The 24138-nt window shown below is 47.3% G+C and overlaps 1 protein-coding gene across 6 annotated transcripts in view; it reads left to right on the top strand.

Annotated features, from left to right (window-relative positions):
* diaph3 (diaphanous-related formin 3) overlaps window positions 1-24138 on the top strand; it is a 295832-nt gene that overhangs the window by 226896 nt on the left and 44798 nt on the right. For 4 of the 6 annotated variants that reach the window (XM_081708221.1, XM_081708219.1, XM_081708218.1 and 1 more), the window contains exons 24-26: window positions 5986-6121; window positions 20425-20520; window positions 21471-21524. In XM_081708221.1, coding sequence (XP_081564347.1) covers window positions 5986-6121; window positions 20425-20520; window positions 21471-21524 — 286 coding nt within the window. Of the gene's footprint in view, window positions 1-5985; window positions 6122-20424; window positions 20521-21470; window positions 21525-24138 lie in introns of those variants that run through there. The other 2 variants (XM_081708220.1, XM_081708224.1) reach the window with 2 other exon arrangements.

The following is a 24138-nucleotide window of genomic DNA, read 5'->3' as shown; positions in this document are numbered from 1 at the left end:
GGAGAAAGTAGCCAAGTATCTAGATTCCTAGCTAAATAGCTAGCATTAGCTTAGCATACAGCTAACGTTTCTGGTAATTTTACACTGTTCTTTAAGCACATAGCTAGCTAGCTAAACAGCATGATGGCATTAAAGTAAATAAAACTAGTAATACAAGAGAAATTGGATGTGTTGGATGTGTGAGCTAGCTGTCTCCCCTGCCGATCACATCAGCTGCATCAGTAATTTGTCTGTTGCAGTTGTCTCATTTACCACAGCTGCAGCCACTGAATTGGTGCTTATTAGCTAAATAGTTAAATAGAGCTATTACTTAAACACATCTCAGCTCGAGTGTTCTACTTACATCGTATATTAACATTTATGCTGGCAGATCTTTCAATTGATCAGATTTCATAGCCCGATCCTATTCTTAAAAGAGGTTGGTGACCTCTGATTTACAAGACACCTTTATATATGCCCCATTAAAAAAACCAAACAAAAAAATGTATTGGGGCACTTTACATTTGGCTCCTCTCTATTTCTGAAGCATGGTTACACCCTTGGTGAGCAGAGAGCGAACGTGTGAGGAACTGTGCAGCTGCACACCTGTGAGCGTGTGAGGTGTAGTGTCAGCGCTCCATCTGGCCTTCGTCCACCAGAGCAGGCGCGTGGAGCAGGCGCGTGGAGCAGGCGCGTGTTCACTTACATTCCTTTGAATGTAAGTGAACACAGAAGATGTGTGTGTTGTTGAAACTCTAACGTCGTCCTTCCTCACTAATGGCCATTAACTCGGGCTAAAGAGGCGTCTTTTAGTCGCTGGCCTCAGACTGATGACATCGAGCGAACACATTGACTGCTGCTGGTGGTGACCGGCATGTTGGGCTGACGTGAGCAGAGGCCTCTGCCATGACAAAGATTTGATCCCCTTGTCATTGACGTTTGTTTGGCGCCCACACCACGGGGGCTTGTGTGGTATTCTGGGTGAATGGGTAAATTGGACTTGGCCTTTGGTTTGCTTTATGCAGAAATCGACTTTGCTCTTGGGAGGTTTTATTCTGTTTGTTTGAGGTTTGAGCACTGTTGTCTGAGGTTGTGTGTGTTTTGTTTTGTTTTTGTTTTTTTTTGCCGGACACCTTTTCCTCTTCTGTAGGTCTGTTTTATGGATACAGTGGTTTGTCATGCTGTCTTTTGTGCACGAGGCTAAAACCAAATTCCAGGCGGCGACCTCTGCAGCGTGTGGGCCGTATTCCAGCCCCAACAGTGAGCTGTGAGGACGATACCGTTTCACACTGCCCGGGTTCCTTAATGTAAACAACAGTAGCTCTTCTGCCTCCAGCCAAAGCAATTAGAGTTTGTGAAATTAGCTTCAGTCACTCTAGCCACAGTGTCCCAGAGTGCAGCTCACCCCGTCAGGCTGCTGCGTTTGTCTGGAGCAGCAGGCGGGGGGAAGAGGACCCACACTGCCGGCACACCCGCCGTAATTAAGCCCCAGCCGCAGCTGGGAGCCAGCCACAGAGTATGGAGAGCATCGTCTCTAATGAGAACTGAGCAGAACGAGGAGTGTAAGACCACAGAGCTCTGAGCCTTAATTCAAACAACCCTCCCTTCTGTCCAGTGTCTTTTACACATGGTCTCCGCCTTAATGCGCTTACTGCCTGGCTGGTCAGAGGAGCACCCCTGAGTTTGACCTCTCTGTGTTTAAACTAATGGGGGCGAGGGGGTCACATATAACGCGTGGAAGAATGGTGGCGTGCGTGAGGAGCTGTCTGGTTAAACCCATCAGGGGATTAAAAGTGGATATTTAAACCCTAATAGGCCTCACACACGTCTGCTTTTACAATCTCATCTCTAGTGCCATCAAAAGTTTGGCTTTTCACACTTTTAGCTTTTCAGATGCTTTTAATAAATGGGCACATTTTTGTTCTGCTTATGATGAAATAAAGATAAACCAGGTTCATCACAAAGAAAAAATATCAAATGTAAATGACTATGGTAATAAATAAGAGCAATTGTACTTTAATGTACGGTTGCATCCACTAGACACTCTAGCTGCTCATACCTACAGTCTTCATACGGTCATACAGTCCTCATAGAAATGGTCAAATAATTCATCATTTATTTATTTTTGTTTGTTTGCCATGTTAACCTATTCTTCATACGAAGAAAGACATGTCAATGGACAGTAAAGTGAGAGTTGTATTAAAGTTAGATTGTTTTATATCACATTTGTAAGTCGCTCTGGATAAGAGCATTTGCTAATTGCCGTAAATGTAAATATGGCCACTTTGAATGAAGGAACAGGGTAAGCTCTATATTTATGTGAGGTATGTGAGTGAGAGAGAGAGAGTGAGAGAGAGAGAGAGAGAGAGAGAGAGAGAGAGTGAGAGAGAGAGAGCGCCATTCAGGAGGAGATGGATAGTATAGTTCCAACAGTTTCCAGGGTGTCAGCTGTGTGTGTGGGAGTCACTCTCTACAACTCATCAGTCATCTGTATACACACACACACATACACTCACACACTCGCACAGAGAGTTGCTGACTGGCACATACATGAGCAAATGTATCCTTGTGTCTTGGCTTAATATGCCTTATGTGAGTCTGTGTTGGCTGTTGGCAAGCATGTATATTAGTGTCAGCTCTGCAATATTCTAAAATTGTATTTTATTGTGCACTTGATTAGAGATGCACCATTATGGCATTTCTGGGACTATAAAGATAATTAACACCTTATTTTAGCTGTTATTGATAATGGACGTTACCATTTTAAACGTAGTTTACACTATAAACCATATATGAGGTGTAATGAGGGTTTCAAAATGGGAAATATTACAAACACGGGTTGTGTTGGAGGGGGTGCAGACACTTTATGAAGACCCGTTTTCTTCTAAGTATCATAGGGAGAAAGGGACAGAAGACCACGAAGTGGAGCACCTGGCCGTGATACTGCAGCACACGTCGGGCATAGATCACATGTACTGATTGATAAATGGAAGGGAAGTCAGTTAATGATGGTGTGGGGAGAGAGCTTCATAAGGAGGGGGGTTTCCCTTCATCAGACGCATCTCTGCCTTGAGACAGACCACTCCGTGAGTGAAGCAGCTAAAAGTAGGTGTTGTGATCACCTTCTGTGTGTGTGTGTGTGTGAGAGAGAGAGAGAGAGAGAGAGAGAGAGAGAGGGAATGCGCTCGCAATACACACCCCCTCCCACCAGTGTTAATTAATTGCCACTGAAGGTCGATCGGTGATGTTAAGCGGAGAAGACCAATGTGCCTTTTGACACCGTTTGAAGAGTGTGGTGTGTTTTCAGTGCGTTTATATTCTGGGCTGCCCGGGAGTCGGAGGCAGAGTAGTGTCTGAGCCCACAGGCACACGCAGACCAGGGTCCCACCTTGGCGTGTGTGGATGTCCTACTTCCCTGGATTAGCAGAGCCTCCGGTGAATGTCCTGAGGTGGATGTGCGTGTTCGCCACAGCGGTACCACCGTGCAGCTGCCAGGAAGCTCCGCGCTCAGGGATGTCAAGCCTTCCTGACTGCGGCCTCTGAGAGACGGTGGACATCGCGGTTCAGCAGTTTATTATACTACACATTACAGCTGACATGGCTGCTGAACAGAGGATCTCAGGGCACACACTCGTGTGTGTTCCCTTGTGCTAGCTGAGCACGGTGCCTCTGCACAGGTTCTCAGCTGTCTGAGCTGGCTGTTTGGGTCTGGGCCGGCACAGGTTCTGGTCGATACTGAACCACCACAACTGCTCTGCTAGTGCTTGGGTGGTAGTTGCCACGGGTACCATTTGCCCTGGGCAACCTTTTCTACCCTGTTCACCCTCTTCAGTCCAGGCATTGCCCTGTCCAGGGTGCAGTTCTGCCCTCTGAGGGGTCAGTTTAGGTTTGGATTATAGTGATTTTTACATTTCTTTATTTATTTTAATGGTGTGTCTGCTATATTCTCTATATTATGCCAGGGCATTTAATTCTAGAAGTAATACTGCACATATGAATGACTGAAGCATATCCCATACCAGCTTGTACGATATCAGGATGTGGTTAATTGGGGCGATGATGTTTTGTGAACGTAATGACTGTAAAAACACCCCCAATGGGCTTGTATCCTTAGAGCATGAAGGCCTTCTAAGTCTCAGAAGGCTTTGAAGACAGCGTTACCCCTGTGCACTGTGTCCCTTCCCTGGTGTGTGTGCTGATATTGGTGTGGTGGGGTTCACCCACCACACCCTCCAACCCCCCCCCCCCCCCCCCCCCCCCCATGTAGTTCTGCTGAAAGTCCTGAAAGCAGCATGTGAGGGGAGGAGCGAAGAGGGGAGGGCCTAGAGCCCCAGCCCAGACAGAGAAGGGACTTGTGGGAAGCCACATCGAGCTGATTTAGAGGCTGCTGTCCCGGCGTCTGCCAGCTGCGCGAGGATTTACTGGCAGGGTGGTGGACTGTAGCAGTAACACCTGCACGGGCCGCCCGGGACAGGCGCCGTTAACATTATCGTAGGAGGCACATGGCATCCACACACACAGTGTCAATAGCCATATATATCCTGCTTCATAAAAGGCCCAGAAAGGCAGACGGCCTCGTGTGCACCTTTTAAACTGCGTAGCTCATATATAACCACTCAGTCTTCCCCAGACGCTCAGAAGAGACGTCGGTTCACAGATGAGTGTGTGGTGTTGAAGAACAGCGTGGGAATGGGAGGTCTGGATAAACCACACACTATGCAGACCCATAAAGAGGGTGCAGGCAGAACGGGGGGGGGGGTATGTGCGGCTTTTCGCTGCAGCAGAGTAGATTTCGTGAGGAACACATCACTGGAGATCAATTGTCTTATGTGATTGCAAAAATAAACTGGACTGACGACAGGTTTGTATTTCTTCAGCAGGTTATTCCACTGTTTTACTGTTATGCCCTCTGAAGCCTTTCTGAAGAGTACTGGAGATGTGTCAGACAGACATCATGTACTTGTATGAAAGTGCTTTTTATAACAGCGTGCACACACAGAGACGCACAATTTATTTGACACCTTTTTGTCTGTCTGTCTGTCTGTCTGTATGTGTGTGTCTGCGTGCGCGTGTGTGTGTGTATGTGCACCCTCCCAACCTGCTTTCCTTTTGCCTGTTCCCCAGTCCTTCCATTATATTTGCACGAGGCATGTAATTTCCAGCACTCCACGTGCTGTATTTCAGAAGGCAGCCAGAGCTGCCTTTGACGGGGCTGTGGGGGGCACACGTGGCCAGGATGACTCTGCATCCTAATGATGTTTTTCAGGTTTGCTGCTTTTCTTCTTCTCCCATCTTCCTTATTGCCTGTGTTCTCACACCTAGAAAACCATCCCCCGTCTCGTGTATGAGGTGTTAGAGATTTTAGCTACAGACTGCTAATGGCTTAAGAAGAAAGGAAAGGATCGAAGCTGAAGGAGAAGCCCCTCAGATTTTCCTGGGAACGTTTTAAAGTGGCCCTTGGCTGTCCAGGTCACAGGGGAGGCATGTGTGCTAATGAGAGCTCTTGCGTGCGTTCTACCTTTCAGCAGATCCTCTCCTGCTTCTTTTGCTTGCCCTCTTCTCTCGCTCTCTGCCGCCCATCCCGCGGGGGCTCCCCGTGCCATGTCCCGCTTCTGCCTGGTCTATCTTGCCCGCTGCCGTACACGCTGCTTCTAGGCTCGGCTCTCTCCTGCCTGACCACCACAGCCTGCGTGAGACCGTGTGCTCTCTGGTGAGCACACGCGGTCCTGTTCTGGGGTGCTGAGGACCACTGGGTACGTCTGGGCGAGGTGTGGGTGGGGAGTGCCTGCCTGCCTGTCTGCCTGCCTGTCTGCCTGCCTGCCTGCCTGCCTGCCTGCCTGCCTGCCTGCCTGCCTACCTGTCTGTCTGTCTGTCTGTCTGTCTGTCTGTCTGTCTGTCTGTCTGTCTGTCCGTCTGTCTGCTTGGCTGTCATCTCAATTTCATCGCCACACTCCATGTCTCTCATGCTCTCATCCTCACCCTCCTTCTCTCTCTCTATCTCTGCAGCAAGCGGTGAAGGAGAACAGGCGGAGGTGGGAGGTGGAGGAGAAGCAGCGCCGGGCGAGGATGGCCAGAGAGAAGGCAGAGCAGGAGCGGCAGGAGCGGCAGCAGAGGAAGAGGCAGCTGCTGGAGGTCAGAGGAGGTGAGCTGCTCACACACCATCATGAGAACGGGGCCTGCTAGTAAGATGTGTGCGCACACGGAGTGGAGAGGGAACCAGTGTGTGCGCACACGGAGTGGAGAGGGAACCAGTGTGTGTGCGCACACGGAGTGGAGAGGGAACCAGTGTGTGCATTGTTAGAGCAGAGAGTTAATCTGGGAGTAACCACTGGAGTAACAGGTGTGTGAATATGCACATGCATGTGTACTGCATATCCAAGTATGCATGCATGAGTGCGTGTGTGCGCACGTATAAATAAACCCAGACATTTTCACTCCTGGGTCGCCCCCTCGTTGTACTTCTACTACTGCCTGAAGCTGCTGAGTAAATGTTTCTCTTTATTTTAGCACCTTGAGCCATGAAAGTGTCCAATAATTAGTTTAACACCATTTACATTTAGACACGTGGTGTAAAATTTGCTTTTGCTCATTTCCTCTAAGAGTTAAGAGCAGGCGTAGTAAACGCAGCCTGTGGAGGAGGCGTCTCTGCCCAGTCCAGCACGGCAGCTTAGAGAACCGCCCCACACACACTTTTTTTTATTTACATGAACTCTGTCCAAATCTGTCATCTTGAATAAATCAATCAAACGGGAGCATTAAAAACAAAGCACAGCAGAGCGTCTCCCTGATGGCCCCTGACAGAGGGAAGTCCAAATGGCAGCCAGGAATGGGAAACCCAGTCACAGCACTGCAGGTGCAGGAGGCCCGATACCTCCCGACCTGGGTGTGTGTCCGACCTGTCCCGAGTCTGTGTACGCGCACACACACACACACAAATACCTGCGCAAATACCTGCAAACGTACAATCACGCACAAACGTGCACTCGTGCACAGACATACGGACATGTACACATAAACACCTACACATGCGCTCACATATGCACAGGCGTACACACACACAAACACCCATGCATGTATGCACACACCCACACATGCATACGCACATATCCTCAATCCTCAAACACGTACACGTGTGCACACACACACACACACACACACACACACACACACACACACACACACACACACACAAACACATACGAAAGCATTCATGGAAGGCAATAACCAGTCACCTAAGTGGTTGAGTGGTCCAGGTAATAGAATAAAAAGAAAAGGAAATTATATTTGTGCAGTGATTTGGTTAGAGTATCAGCCAGGCACAATATTAGCACAAACAATGTCCCTATTCCCTCCGCCGCGGAGTACAGCACAGCAGTAAGAGTGTACCCCTGTATCTTGTCTGACACACACACACACACACACACACACGTATCACATTCCACTCTTTTGAGACTGGTATATCTCCAAGGTCTCAGAAGCTCCATTGGTTTTCATTCATCAATCCCTCTATCCATCCATCCATTCTTTTTCAATTCGTTTAGCTTGTGTCTGTGCTGTGGTGTATGTGCATTCATGTGTTAAGGTACCGGGTACAGTGAGTCAGCTTTTGTGGGGCAGAGTATGAGAACTGGTGTTGATATACTGTTGCACCCAGTTATCACTAGGAAAACAAGCGCACAGAGAGGGAGAGAGGCTCCAAGCTGGAGTGGCAAATGGCAAAATTACTTTAGAGATTGTGAATCAGTGGAAGCATAGTTTCTCTACTCTTGTTTGAGTATGTGAGTAGAAGCTAAGGTGTATGTGTGCACGCATGTGTGTTTGTGTGTGTTTTCAAAGAGGGCTAATCCTCAGTAGGAATGAGCGGCAGGTTTGTAAAGGACAGTCACTAAAGCCTTCCCGAGCCTCCTCAGCCCTTTCAAATCAGGTTCTAAGAGTTCTGTTCGTCCTGGAGAACAGATCAGCTCTCCTGAATGTCAGGAATGTAAGACAACTTACATGGAACAAAGTAAGACTGCCGGCTTATCGATATGCAACACAAGGTACCATAACACCATTGTTGAAAACAGGTGGGATATTTGAGCTACACTTCAACCGCTGCTGGGCTGCTCTTGCTCAACAGGGGGCACTATGTGCAGTCGTGGCCTCAGGTAGGACTGGCACTGGGAAAGGTATAGATATTCTGTCTCTGCTCTGTAATGAACCTCGGAGCTCTGATCCTGGCCATGGTCTGTCTGCTCTCATGTGTCCCAGCAAGCAGCAACAGATACGTGTGTGTGTGTGTGTGTGTGTGTGTGTGAGACGAGTGGGAAGGAGAGGTACACTACCGTAACAACTTTTCAGAGCTCTAACTTTCTCTCACTTATGTTAAAACAGTTTTACTTCAAAAATAATATAAGGGACAGCGTTTTCCGTCCTCTCTCCGTCTCTCGCACACAGTTCGTCTTGAGTGTGTGCATGCAGCACACCGGCTGAAATTTAGATTAAAACACGAGGTCGTGTGTGTGCGTGTGTGTGTGTGTATCCACATGCGTGTGCTTTCTTTATTCTTGCCTGCTGTGTGAAAAATCTCTTGCATTAAGATCCACGGTGCAGCGTTGGAGGGGAGTGTTTTGTCAAACAACAGATTACGTACAAGAGTTTTATTTAACATTCCGCACAAGGCTAGCACACCGAGCGGTTGAGTCAGAGGAGGGCAGAGAGAGAGGGAATACGGAGGAGTAGGTGAGAGGGTGGAGGAAAGGAAGGGATGGAGAGAGATACAGAGATTCTAAGAAGCCTACAGCTTCTTTGTGCAGATTAGCCTGTCAGCTTCCTCACTTAGGGTGCAAGAAAAGGGGGAGGGGGGGTGAGCACGAGCCAAGCAGCTGAGGGCGAGGCGGTGAGAGGGAGCGAGGCCGAGTGTTTAGCAGGGTCAGCCGCTCTATAGCTGTGTAAATGCGTCTCCGCTGGCCTCAGGTGCCTCTCCAGCTAATGGCGGCTGCCTGTCCACTCAGCCGAGGTGATTGCTTTCTCCTCCGTGACCACTGAGCCGTGGAGTGGCCCCTCTTACACTTTGGCAGCTGGGCCCTCTGACTGAACAAGGGACTGTGTGTGTGTGTGTGTGTGTGTGTGTGTGTGTGTGCGCGCGCAGGCGCATGCATGTGGATCTGTGTGTGTGCGCGTGTGTGTGTGTCTACGTACGTATGGGTACGTGTATTAGCACATGCACTTCTCTGTGTGTGCGTGTGCGCATGTGTGCAGGCATGTGTGGGTGTTTGTGCATGTGTGCGTGTACCGGTGTTAGCACATGCACTTCTGTGTGTGTGTGTGTGTGTGTGTGTGTGTGTGTGTGTGTGTGTGTGTGTTTTAAGTGGAGCTATTGTAGAAATTTAGGCTTGGCGAGATCAGAGTGCAGCAAAAGTGTCTGTCACACTCCCGTCTTTGTGCCCTGTAATTAGCCACCTTTCACACAATCACACACCTACCAGCTACTTGCTACCTTAAAACGTGAGCCACTCACTTACTGGGCTCTGCTCAGCTCTGTGGTGGGCAGCTTGGTGCATTTAAATCATTTCAGTTGACTCAGTAGTTATTTATGTATTGTGTGTTAATATTAGCAAAGTCACATGGCTGTATTGGCATGACTTAGTAACACAATATTGCCAAAGCACTGGAAATTGTAATAGTTTCTAAAAAATGTAGGTTAAGTGTGCTAATAGCTAAATTAATAAATTAATTAACCTTAGTCATCATCATGATGGTAATGATAATACAATATCATTGGCAGCTAACAGACCGTTAAGACATTAACAAGATGGTGTGTAAGGAGGAGTGTGTAATTACATGTAGAGAAAAGTGACGTGGTGGTGACGCTATAGTCTGCTGTAGTCAGTACAGTGATGAGAACAACATAATAAATTAAACCAAAACAGTTTCAAAGGGAAAAATAAACGGAGAAACACAAACCCAGTATAACAGGGCGGAGAATGGCGGGTAAACTCCTTTACCATCACGTGTCAACATGCAGTGCAGTATGTTGTAGATTTTTTCAGGTGCAGGTGGTCTATCTGATTTAGCAGCAGGAAGAAAGTTACCGTTTAATCATCATAGTGGCTGCTGAGTAAAGATATTGTAAACAGCAATGATTTAAAATGTAGTGGGAGACTGTGGGTGTAGGGGGTGTTGGGGGTCTTGGGCAGTAGGGGAAGGGTGTATGTGGTGGGGGTCCCCTGCTACCCAGTGCATCTCTGGGTCTGTCCATGGGTTTGCGTGCCAGCCACCTCCAGGACCTCGATCTGCGACTCTCACAAGAGTGAAGCACAACTGTTTATTACGTCTGAGAAATGCAGACGGATGTTCGTAAACTGCGGCTCAGGAAGGATAACCACGTGCAACATGAACATGCACGCGTGTGAATGTCGGGCTGTGCTTGCGTGCGCGTGCAAGTCATGCAGGTTTGAAAGGGAAATTGGGAGAAGCAGAAAGGGGGCGGAGCTTCAGAGAGGTTTACCCTGCCCTTCCACACGCCCCTACATCACGTAGAGAAACAGATCCCCCTCTCTCCTCTAGACGCTCAGACCAATTAGGCTCTAATTATGCTCTCTCTCTCTCCTGCTTTACCTGAGAGCAAGTGTTTATCCAGTTTGTTTTCATGCTTCCTCAGACTCTTCACCCCCTCATTTCTCTCTCTCTCACTCACTGTTTCTCTTTCACTCTGTTTCCCTCTCTCACTCTCTCTGTTTCTCTCACTATTTTTTAAATTTCTTAATACTCACCCTCTTTCCTGCTGTCAGAAGTTCGATGCAACACAAATAGGGTCTTTTGTGTTTCCAGGTTACCACTGCTGCCTCGCCTCTTTGTCTCCACGGAGACTGTCAATTAAAGTGCAGTGGTAATGCGAGACTCCCCTGGTGAGCCAGCACTGAGGTGTGTGTGTGTGTGTGGGCAGAACACTTTTTGGCAGTGGGTGGTAGGCTGGAGAGACAGTGAGAAGGAGTTTGTTTGAGGAAGTGTATGATAAATTGCTGCAGCAAAACTGGCAGAAATTGAAGCTGTGCACTACTTTTACTTCAGAAATATTTTTGAGTTGCTTTCTCTCCCTCACACACACACACACACACACACACACACACACACACACACCACCCCATAATGATATAGAACTTCACTCGAAGGGAGTGTTGGCTCTATGGAGAGCATGAGCATAGTTGCAGTTGGTTAAGGCAACAGACCGCACAGGGAACAGATTTAGGACTCCAGTAGCAAGCACTCCGACGTGCCATGCAGTGGGTGGATAAAAGGCTGAAGAGCTCGGATGCTGTCCACCAAATGCTAACTCTCTTTGGGGGAGAGGAGCAGAGCTCTCTGGGGGTTCTTCTAGACACATCCCCGAAGGGCTGAGCCCTGACCCCCCCCCCCGCCAGAGCCGAATATAGAACTCCGAACCTGAGAAAATCTACACTGAAACATACCGCAGAAAGGGAAGAAATAGAAGGGAAAAAACTATTGTAGGTTTTATTATATTTAAATGTCAAACAAACTCCATAAAGGGGAAAAAAGGCCATAATGAGGCTTGAGATTTTTTTTCATTTGCATAAAAAAAAATAAAATGAGCAGAAACGAAAAAAATATATATATATTAAAAGCAGAACAAACAAGCAAACATTAATAATGTGCTGGTGTGGTTCCCTTTTAATGTGCCTAACATTATTAATTTTCAGCATTATCAGGGGTAAGAGGATCATATCAATTTGAGAGTATTATTGCTGCTTAAGAATCGCTCTGACAAACAGACGGTTCAGTCAAGCGAATTTCAGCCGGATGCTCAAGCCCTCGTTCCTTAGCATGGGAAGAAGAGCCCAAAACCTGGATCACTGAGCAGTGGGGTGACATCACCTGGTCAAATGAATTCCGTCACACCGTGCTGCTGATGGGAGGGTTGGAATTTGGCACAAGGAAGATGAACTGATGAGCACTTCCTTTCGGGGGTCAGCGGTTTTGGGTGGTGGTGTGTGGGGTGCTTTCCTGGCACGCTCTGTGTCCTGCGATACCTGCTGATGGATGGTTGGACTGTAGGGCTTAGCTAAGCATCGTGGCCAACCAGGTTCAGGACACTTCCATCAGGACGATGCACCGTGACACAAGGGCTGTATAGTCACGGATTGGTTCCATGCACATAACCGTGAGTGTTCCTTGCTGGTCTGGCCTTCACAGCCCCTGGATCTTAATGCTTTAGAGCATCTCTGGTATGAGGTTCAACGGGCTCTTCTCAACATGTCACTACCTCCTTCTAATTTGCAGCAACTGCAAGAAGCTGTTGCGTCCGCATGGGCCAAGCATCCTGCCGAACTATTTAAACACCCAGTGGAATTTATGCCATGACGAGTCCAATGTGCTACTAGATAACGTCTCTAATAAAGTGGCAATGCAGTGTGTATAGTGATAGAATTAATGCTTTACTATATTTCAGGGTTTTTGTTTTGTTTTTCTGTTTCATTTCTTGCATTTCATTACTCTGCATCTGAACTGTGCTGTCACCGCACTACAACAGCTGAAGCCAGGTGTTACAAGCATAAACTGAAACTACACTTTCTTTTCTTTGGTGGCGTGTTCAAGTATATGTTTTAAGAGGAAAAAAAATGTCTTACTACACTTCACAATAACACCATAAAAATGTAAATCAGGAAGTAGGGAAACCAACTACAGGGCAAGAATGACACCACTTTACTCAGCAGGTAATGGCGGTGGGAGGAGTCAGGGGAGGGGCCGGGGGAGGAGCCAAACTGGGAGCGCGCCACCGTTGCAGTAACAGCAGGTCGTCGTAGAGCAAGATCGAATGAGCATATTACAGGATCGGTAGCAGTCAGTGTAGGGCGTTTTGTAAATTCAGCTGTCCTACAAAGTGCCCTTGTTGATGAGTGGAGGGAAAAAAGATTTGGTATAATGAGCACAAAGAAAAGAAAAGGAAAGCAATTATGTTATGCATATGTGAAGGTTTTTAATTAATGCCTTTCATAACTGTAGATTTCTGAATCATTTCTAATAGGTTACTTTGTCCCAGAGAGCCATATGCAGTAGAAAAATGTCATAAAAATCAATATTTTAACCAAGCTTGCAGAAAATGCATTTAAATCTTAGATCTGGAGTTCTTTGTAGACATGGTGCTACAGGACTGTATCATCACTGTGCGTAACATGACCCTTTCTCTCACTTCTGCTTCAGTGAGCCAATAAACTGTGAGCCGAATAATTTCTAATGGGGGATTAACGGCATGGCCGTGATTAAAGCCTCACCGTTACTGCTCGCACAGTCCGTCTCTGTCAGTGTCATTACTTACATTTAGCTTATTGTAATTCAAGGTTCAAGATGGTAGTAACACTTCAAATTAAGGGAGTGTTAACTGACATTACTTACAGCATTAGGTAGCATTAACCAACCATAAACTTCAACATTAATAAGTCCAGAGCAATGTTAACAGAGTAATAAACTCCTGCATTACCGTTCGTCAGTGTTACCCACGGGCAAACAGACTGGTGCAGTCAGGAGATGGCTGAGAGTAGATGCAATTATTAAATTGTGCAAGTTTTCCCTGTGTGAAGAAGGAACAAAATCATATCTCGAGTTTGAAAGACGTAGTGGTTTTAATTACTTTATTCTCATTACTTATGGCCTATTAATGCCTAAGCTTATGGTGTGTAAATGCTAACTAGTTATGAAATAATGTTACTGGAGTGTTTAATGTAGTCTTACAAGGTAGCCCCGTGTGATATAACATCACTAATCATTTTGAGGATAGCTAGGGGGAATATTGATGATAATAGTAATTCATTATTGATTTGCTGATATCATTTATCCTTGAGTGTTGCTTTCCAGAATTTTGAATTTTTAAAAAAAATTTAAATAGTACAGTCACAAACAATAAAGCAGATTGAGAGAAAGATTGAACATTTGAATTAATCTGACAAGATGTGAATTATATGACATTATCTAGATATGAATTTTTGCAAGTAAGGTTAAAAAGTGCTGCATGTCTAATGATTCCAGTCAGTAGAGTGAAACAGTGTTTGTTTTACAGGTTCAGGTGCTATTCCTGTGGATGTCTTTTATCGTGTGAGCCTGCACCGTGCGAATCTTTGTCATTAAGTGTTTTTATTTAATAGCATCTCGCACACAATTACAATAATATAAAAATAGAAATTATACTTGATGACAGACAATCAAAACAGTGCCATGGAAAAATATGGAAAGAGTAGCTTGGAATTATTAGTAACTTCGCATCAGTACTGCAAGCTGAACTTAATGAGTCACTCTGTGAAGCACACTGTTTGTGAAAGACGTTTTTCCCTCTAGATCATGAAGCGTCTGGCACCACTACCACTCTTCCTCCACCTTCCTCCTTCCTCCCCTGTGCCTCTGTCATTTTATAGCACTTCTTTGGCTGCTTCAGGCATATTTTCATGTGTATTACAGACTAATATTTATTGTTTCTTGTTCATTCCTCTTTTTCTTAAATCTACACTTTTAGAAAGTGGTCTGAGACTTGGAAAGCACTGAACATGCAGTTTAATGAATTACAATTAGTTTTTCTCTCGCTCTCTATCACATATTCACCTTACAAATGCAAAACGTCTTGTCCTCGTTCTCCAGAGACGTCTCTCTTCATTACTTCCCAGTTGTGATGATTAAACAGCATCATAGACTTTAATAAAGCCATTTTTTAATAATCACTGTTCGTTTAAAGTCCAAATGCCAGGTTACTCTCGTCAGAGGACTTAAATGGCTGGTTTAACTGCTGTCACTGACAGTTTGGCAACCCCAGTGAAAGGACTGGAAAGTCATCATAAATGATCTGATCATTAGCAGTAGACACTAGCCTGTCTCCCCCCGCGCACACAGGGTGATGGATGACAGCACCATAGCTCTTTGGGACACACTTTTGTTGTGGTTAATAGAGTTTGTCAGATGCAGCACTTATTATGGATATTCTAGGCCTTCGAGGGTCTATTTGAAATGAGCTTTGTACTGTTGGTATGTAGATCAGATTCTAGACAGTGGATAAAGCTGTCTCAGTGCTGTGTCTATGTGACGCCAGAGCTGAAGCTCGCACTGGAAAGCTGTCCTATATTACCTGTAACTTGTTGAAACCAGTCGTTTTGGCTGCTATTCTGTTTCCTAAATTAAGCCTGAATGTTGTGACCAGTAGGCTGTAAGCATGTATAATTTGACACAGGTTTTTTTTGTTTTGTTTTGTTTTTTTTATGAATGAGCAAGAAACTGAATAACTAAGGAAATAAACTAGCAGTGCTCAGGTTCTTAGTAACTAGGCCCAGGAGAGTACTGTGAAAATAAAAGTTTTAGTACTATCGAGTGAGTACAATTTTGAATTTTACAAGCTGATATTCTGATTAAAAATCACAAAATTAAATATATAAGATAAAGCTTATGAATAAAAATGAAATTATACTCTAGGGAATAAAGTGTTGAAAACCCAATTTAACTCATTTCCAGTGACAAAGCAAACTTTTAAATTTATCCCTTTCATGTATTAGGTCATCTGTTGAGTTTATTGCTGTGTATTACAAATTATGTTGTCTTTGCGTATTCTAAGCAAACCACATCAATCCCCTTAAAATTGTTTCAAGACATTTTAAAGTTGTTTTAATAATTCATCTTAAATTGCTGCAATAATTCAGTTAATCAAAAATCTAATTGACAGATTTGTCTTTCAATTAACTAATTTGCTACGGATCAAATTGTCAAAATTGATTAGTTAATACAGAATACGGTAGTCTGACTTTGTAGTTCAGAAACAGCGGGCACTTGGCCTGTCCTCAAAGGGGCATCGTGTCTAGAAGACCCTGTCAGGAGTAGCTCCTGCATGTTAAAGAAATCTCAACAAACTTTAGCGCTTTGCCAAAGAAAAGAATAACGAGAGTAGTTGACCTTTTAAGATCCAACAATGACTTTAAAATCTGGAAGCACAGCTGTCAGATTGGACTGGCAGATGGCATTTTGCCAAATACGGGTCGGAGAAGGAAGCTTGGGTTGGCTCTGTGGGTCTGTCCAAAAGCCATAATGTGGGAGGCAGACTGGATTTGGAAGGGGACACGTGGCTGCCCAAAGGTCAGAGGGGAGGTAATTGAAAGTCTCCCGCTGATGAGAAGCCTTGAATGGGCACTCTTGGCTTCTTTCTTCTCCAGATGAAATGCTAAAGCATGAGACGGTGTGGGGGACCTCTCTGCCTCCGTCCGACACGCCAGCGCGTCTGAGCGGAGGTTGCGCGGTCTGAACGGGCATCTGCCCGCTGCGTTTGTGCATATACCCTCCTCATCTTCGCGTCCAAGTGGGACTGGACCGGTCGTAGGTTCACCGGCAGTTCCTGAGGCGACGTCTGTTCTTATCTTTGAGAAATGGCTTAGACGTGCGTGCGGTTTCTCCACTCTGTGCGTGTTGACTGCAGTCCTGCTAGCGTCTGCTGTAGGAGATTAAACTAATTTGTTACGCTTGTTGTTGTTGTTGTTGTTGTTGTTGTTGAATAGCCTTTTTTGGCTTTATGAAAAGGGAAGTGAGGCAGGCGTTGCGAGTGGTCAGTAATCAGCCCCAGAGCCTGGCCGCTAGCCACTAAATCATCCCGTATCTCTCTCCCTCACACTCTGTTCCTTCCTCTCCCCGTTATTAGACGCTCGATCAGGAGCCCAGCGGGCGGCCGTGTCTTTCCCCTCATCGCTCCTGCCGTCTCCTTCTTTTGCTCCTGATTTCTTTCTGGTCCTCCGCCGCCCTTGCACCGCGCGTCCGCCGCGCGTCTGTCCGGTCTTCCGTGTTCCTGCAGCAGCGGCGAACGGGTTGGTGTCCATAGCGTGATCGTCCACGTGCCTGGGGTTGTGTCCTGCCTCCAGATTAAGAGTTCGATGTGTGCTGGGCTGATTTCATAGGCTCGCCGGTTTGTCATTGTTTTGGTGAGATTGGCTGAGATTAAATTGTGTGTGTGTGTGTGTGTGTGTGTGTGTGTGTGTGTCCGTCGCAGGGTGCTCAGTCTTGAGGCAGGAGTGCTATGGGTATCATATCAGTTGTTCTTCCACGTGCCATAGGCACCTACTACCTCCTAAATGTGCTCCCACATCCCTCTCCCACCTCTGTTCTCTCTGTCTCTCAGCTCACCTCCCGCCCCTCAGCCTCCACTCATACCCCTCTCCCCTCACCTCAACCTCGAGCCGTAACTTTTACCACCCCCTGTCACGCTCTTCCTTTGCTACCCCTCCCTCTCTCTTTACGGGTCCGACCGCCGCTGCTGTGAGCAGAGCAGTGAGTGAGTGACACGCTCTGGTTAGCCTGGCCTGGGAGCTGCCGTTACTCCGCTGCTCCTCCGCTGCTGAGTAAAAATAGTAGCACCAGCCACCTCCTTTCTACTCCTCTCCACCTCCACCGCGTCAAACGCAGTGAAACAGGCTCCGCAAGATGGTGTGTGTGTGTGTGTGTGTGTCCGTGTGCGCGTGCGTGCATCTACGTCAGCGAGAGAGAGAGAGAGAGAGAGAGAGAGAGAGGGTGCTTTTTATTTAAAAAACATTATTCCCCCCAACCCTCCCTCTCATTTCTGTGCAAACTTGGAGCCGCTGATGATTCGTTAATTACCGAATATGAGCAAGTCACACACACACACACACACACACACGCGTGCGCGCGCACTCTTTCTCAGGTTCAGTGCCATATATAATTGAAGGCTATCTTGTAAAGGGCTGCAGTGCTCTTATTGTGTGTGATGGATCTGTGTGTGATGGAGGCTGTCGCTGTGAGCGCGTCGTTTCAGATTGTCATGAAAGCCCCATACAATAGTATCATTCCTGTCCCTTAATTACTTATCTAGTTGCCTCTCTGTTCCCGCCACAGAGTGGAAGAATAGCTGCTGATTGAGAACGACCCCCCTGCTGTGTTATCTGCCCCCAAAATTATTGAGGCCTTTAAACTTACCTTGTGGACAGAGACCGCTGTACAATGTGCTGACAATCACTCAATCAGCACACGGTGTATGACCCACGTCAAACCCACGTCGTTACCACGCAGGGGAGTGTGTGGTGAAGTACCTCGGGGGCAGTGCGAGAAAGAGCTGAGGGAGTTCACTAAAGACAGGAACCGGCGACAGCGAGACGGGATTTGATTAACGCAAGATGTTGAGAGCAAATGTAATAAAGAAATGCTGGTAATTGAGCCCCTGCAAAGAAAAACTACATCAGCTATTTCCACTTTTTGTGTAATCGGTAATTTTAGTTGGTGTTTTTACCTTAAAATGATAAATATACTTTAATTAGACTTTAAAATTGTTTTTATTTTGTGGAATGTGGAAAAACTGCAGATGGGACATGTATGGTTGTTTGTTGCAAAGGCTGAGGTGTAGAAATATACAGACCAACGTGTTCGAGTCCTTCATTCTAGGACATAACCCTTTAGAATGGTAAAAACGACAGACCTTATCCTCCGTACATATCCGACTCTTTGTCCTCTCCATCCGGCAATGGCATCGTGTTGGAGCCTCGTGGATTTTGTAGCTGAACAAAGAGGCTTATTTGCTTTTCATTTGTTTTTGCACTGTTGACTAGGAATTGCACTCAGAATTTTGACTAGGAGTTACATTCGGAAGCTGTTGCTTTGTGGACTGGTCGCTTGCCACTGGTCTCTTGCTCAGTTTGGCTACACAGCTGCCATAATTACCAGCCCATCAAATCAGGGCGGACCCTAGGTCTCCAGGCACGATCGCAGAACTCGCATCATCCGCGTACATTTCCTCTGACAGCGTCCTCTGAAGTCCATCACTGGGCACCCATACCCTTCAGCTGGAGCTGGACCTCTCTGGTCCGGCCCTGCAGACCCACTGTCCAGCACACCTGGTCCAGCTCTCCCAGGACACAGTGATTAGCCCACGAGCTGGAGCAGAACTGGAGCTGAGAGCCCATGAGCTGGACTGTCTGCAATATAATCACAGTGGTAGCTCAGTGGTGAAGGCCCTCCACTGCTGCTGCTGGACCCCTGAGCAAGACCCTTAACCCTCAATTGCTCAAATTGTACTCAGTCATAATTGTAAGTCGCTTTGGATAAAAGCGTCAGCAAAATGCCATAAATGTAAATATAATCATTTTACATTTTAACATTAAAAATGTGATGTCGTGTGAGCTCAAGGTTTCCCAACGTGTCTCTTTTCGTCTCAGTCAGGTGTGTGGCACTAATGTAAGAATGGGGTCAGAACCAGCCGCGATCGGAGGGTTGTCATGGCGTCGGAGACTGGAGCCATGTTTGAGTCAAGTCTCTCATTAGACAAAGCTTGAAGCCAAGACAAACGCTCAGCTCACTAACTCAGTAAAGTAACTCAGGCTCTGTAAGCAGGTCTGAGCAGAAAGTTGCACAGAAACTAGGGCAGCCAAAAAAGAAGAGAGAAAAAAACTACTGCTAGTCAAATGTAAACAAACTCAATGGTGGGTTTGGTTTATTTACCATTCATAATTCAGCATTCGTCACAGAGAGAGAGGGAGAGAAGATGCTAAAACAGCAGTTTGTGTGTCTGTGCGTGTGGGGTGAGCAATCTCCTCTTCCTCTGTGTCTGAGGGAATCCTGCTGCAGTCGACACTGCTCCAGTGTCTTTCATCACGCTGGATCTGTTCCTACCCACACTCCACTCTCACTGTGCAGTCCATCGCCCTGCTCCCCGGTCTGATCCCCTAAGACGGCGCCCCTTGGTTGTCGGGCTGGACAACATGCGGTCCAGAGTCAACACACTGGTCCTAAATATAGCCGTGCAGGAGGCCTGCAGACTCAGGAACAGACCCCCAGTCAGTTTGCACATGACGCCACAAAAGCATGTGACCAGTCTTCTTTGTGACTCTCTGTCTGTCTGTTTCTGTCTGTCTGTGTTTCTTATCTGTGTGAAGATCCCCTCATGTGCAGAAGCAGCTCACTAAACAGACTGCTGTTTTAACACTGCAGTATCGGACGAGGTTCGACACCTCTCTCCCTGGTGTAGCCTGTGTGTGTGTGTGTGTGGGGGGGGGACCCGCCGCACAGTCTGGACTGTGAGAGTCCGTGGTGATGTAGTTCCAGGCCTGCGCCTGGTTTTTCTGCTGAGGCCTGCGTGTCCTCACGTCTCCTCTCTCCCCTCTGGCGCCCTGCTGCACAGAAGCCCGTGGCTAAGGGCTCCACGACAGCAGCGCGCCACGTCTGTTTTTTAGGAGGCCGTCACAGGCACAAATGCAGTGGATTTGTTTGGAGCGGGAGACTCAGAAGGTGATGTATGAGGCAGTCAGGGGCTTGTCTGCTTCTCAAATCTCCAGGTTTTCCATCCTGATGTAGTGCCCAGGGCCCAGTACCTGTAGTCTTTTGGCATCGCTGTGGAAACCCGCACTCAAGGCTGAAAACAGGAAAGAAATACCCCAACAGAGTCTGAACGCTTTTTGTCTCTCTCTCTCTCTCTCTCTCGCCCTGTAGAAAAGGAAGAGACTGGTGTGATGGACAGCCTGCTTGAAGCGCTGCAGTCAGGAGCCGCTTTCCGAGAGCGGCGGAGGAGAGGCCCCAGGACATGCGGTGAGGCTCAGCGTGGTCTTCCTCTCCCGTGTCCAACACTGCCTTCCCCAAGTTTATGATTCCTGTGCTCACGTGCGCCCTGCCTTCACTAATCCCCATATCTAGAAAACCCCATCTCTCTCTCGCCAGCCTGTCTCCTGGCGTCTCCTGCCATGAGTCTCACCCTGACCTCTGCTTCTAAACAGGCAGACAGTGTGTGTAATACTTTACCATTACAGCCAGTGTGGAGCGCCAATGCCGGTTACCCCCCCCCAGGTAATGCAAGGTAACGTTCCAGTACAACCGGCTCTGGGCTCCCTGGCAATATGGCCCATTCCTCACGACACGGCAGCTCAGTAAGTCACGCACATATGCATATAAACGTGCAGACATGGACACACACACACACACGTGTGCTCATCTGCAAACGTACCCCCCATGTATGGGTGTGGAAAGGTGCATGGAGTTTAAATGAATAGTCCATCCTAAATCAATGTGGTAGCAAAAAAACCCCGATTGCTACTAGTGCAGGGGTGTACTGGTGTACTGCGAGATGAAATCAATACCTGACGAGCGTCAGCCATACGTCTTTAGAGCCAAGGGGCTGCGTTACCATTATGTGACCTAGCGCAGCCATTGTCCAATAGAGCCGCAAGAACATCGAGAAGAACAAGAACTCCATATCAGCTCCCCGCCAGCCAGGCACAAAGACCCCGACACCTTTCTGTGTGCAGTGATCAGCCCGCATCCCACTACCATGGAAAAAATTCAGCTGCCTGTCGAGAGTCCTGAGAATCATAACCTAACTAACAGAGCGTTGCAATCACTGTCTGGCCCAGAGCCGAGGTGAAATCAGCCCGTCTCCACAGAGTGCACATTATCAACGCCGTGTGTGTGTGTGCGCGTGTGTGTGTGCGCTCGCGTCTGCGTCTCACCCTGACCCTCATGCTGGACTGCCCGGTGTTCCGCAGATGAACCGACGGAGACGTTCGTCCCAAGGCCCGTCCTGAAGGACTGCAACCACGGTAACAAGAGCAGGGAGGAGAACATTCCTCTTGGCCGCACGCTCGCCCGCCTCTCGTTAACACTGCCGTCTAACCTCTGTCCTCATTCATTAATGCTACGCGTCTTTTTCTGCATCTTTCAGCGTCTGGGCTGTGAGAAACTCCTCATTCTTCACACTCTATGGGAAACTGAGACTGAGCAAACAGCTTTTCTAATGCCCTCTAAACTTATGATTGTGAAACATGACCATTCATTAAGCCAGAAAAAAATTTGCATCATTGTCTCTGTTACCTTTATTTTAAAATCCTCACTCTGCTTTTAAAATCTTGCTTTATATCATCTGAACTGGCTCTGAAACCACTTCAGGTCTTTTTATTAAGGCTGTTTGTCTGGTCAAGTATCACAGTTTAATAGCAAAAAGAAAAATTCAAAATAAAATAAAAAAAACTCTCTTGCCTGCTACTGAATGACATCAGTCTACTTCTCTTTAAGAAGCACCTTTTGTGTCTTTCCAGCCAATCACGTCGCTCGCAGCCTTCCCAGCCTGTCTGCTCACTGATTGGCTCTTTTGCGTGGGTGTTGGAGCTTTTTACTGAGTGGGGATTGTTGCTAATGTGCATGCATTAGCTCCTGTGACAACTGAGTGTTAATGTGTTCGGGGGCTGCCCACGGAGACTTGTTGAACGCCCACCTGTCAGAATGACACGTCCCTGCACTGCCTTCCTGGTAAGACTCGAGGTTTTCCAACCCTGGTGGCAGCAACGGCTTAGGGCTTCGCTCAAGAACCGCGCCTCCTCTCCTCTCCTCCTCTCCTCCTCTCCTCCTCTCCTCTGTCAGCCTTGTCGAACACCAGGCCTTTGATCCACATTCTCTCAGTGCTGCGATTTGACATTGGCAGGTGGCATATGGTTGTCTGGCTGGGAGAACGTCGTGGTAAAAGTCTCGTCTCATGCCTTTTTATCGCCGCGTTACCGTGTGTAGTAACTTAAACTCGTTAAATGGACAGAAAGTGCAGCTTAGCCAGACATGACAGCATCTTCCAGATCTAACAGCCAGGCTCTGCGGTGTCTTTGCAGAGACGTGCTAAGTGCTGAATACCTCCATGTTACCAGTCTTCTCGTGGAGATATTGAAATGCTAATGACTCTAAATTGAATTTCCCAATATGATGTATGGAGGAGGCAGGAATGTTTTGTGTCATCAGCACACAAGATAATCAACAATGGCTGCCTCGTCAAGGATGCGCCGTAATCGTTATTGAGGCACTTAAAAAATTAAGCAGTAACCTTATTACCCTGTTATTGCTTTTAATAGGACGCTGCACCTGGTACAGCAAGCATACGTGAATACAATTACCCAGTGTTCTCCTCCCACGCTCCACCCATGGCACTGGTAATCTCTCTCGCTCTCTCGCTCTCCTTTTCTAAAATTACAAAACCAATGGGCAGAAATAAAGAGGAACATTTAATAGACATGAGAGAATAAGCGAGTTATTTAGGGGGTGAGAGGAGGCAGAAAAGTGCCTGTCCTGTGATATCATCTCTCTGTGAGTGTGCCACTACACTCGAACGCCCCCCCCCGGCAAAAAGATACCAAGGGCACGTTGCATTCTGAGACAGCTAGCGCCCCACACACACCCCTGGGAGAACCGTGGTCGTCTGGGGCCATGGTGAAGGGACATGGGAGACTGACTGTCCTTGTCCCCGTGATGTCAGCATGGCCTGGCTGAGTAATTGAGCCCCAGGCTTTGCGGCATCGGCGCAGGCCTCAGTACAGACCTGGCTAATTAGCTGTCGTCTCGCACCGGGCCTCTGTCCCATTCATCTTCATTTTCACTCTGCCATCTGCTTTTTAAATAACCCTCCAGAGTGTCACCCTCGCTCACCCCGAGCACGCACCGGCCCCCGGCCCCCGGCCCTGCTCTCTCAGTGCCCTACCTCCCAGCCTCCGTTTAATTACTTGTTATTTCCACAGCGCTGCGAGATCAGCTTGTGCATTTCTCTGGAGATCCCTGCCAGGTAGGAGGGACTTGTGTACGTGTTTTTCGTGGTCTGCATGCGTGTTCGATCATGCGTACATGTGTGGGCATGCACACACATCGTAATTGGTGTGAGAGATATCCATGTGGTGGATGGGTGTGTTTGGGAGGGAGAGAAACGCTGTCTTGGAGCTGTGCGCGTGCAGACATATCTGGAGATCATGTGTGTTTGTATAAGTCTTTAGCACGGTTTTTCCATTGTTACAGGAGTGACTGATTCATTGTCTTAAGCAGTGAGTGTGAAACATAGCTGGTCAGCACCCCTCCCATCCTTGCACTCGTACCACTCCCCACTGTAAACACCCCTAACTAATTGATCTCCTGAGTTTGGCGTTTTACACTCCAGTGGAGCAGCAAAGAGAATTAAAACAGAAACATCTGCACAAGAAGATACTGTAATTAAGCACAGAAAGCTTTGCGAACTGGTCAGTTCGCAGTGTAGCCATTAGTGTGAAGGGAGCCGCTCTGTCAGCACTGTGGGTGGGCGAGCGTGTGGGAGATTTTGTGTGTGTGTGTGTGTGTGTGTGTGTGTGGTGCAGGAAATATATAGGCTCTGCACGGAGAGTCGGAGGCAGGATGAACTGATCTGAGCCTGTG

Source organism: Electrophorus electricus, chromosome 26 (assembly GCF_041902795.1).
Source record: "Electrophorus electricus isolate QZ-2024a chromosome 26, ASM4190279v1, whole genome shotgun sequence".
NCBI lineage: Eukaryota > Metazoa > Chordata > Actinopteri > Gymnotiformes > Gymnotidae > Electrophorus > Electrophorus electricus.
This window is presented reverse-complemented; position numbering and strand designations above follow the sequence as displayed.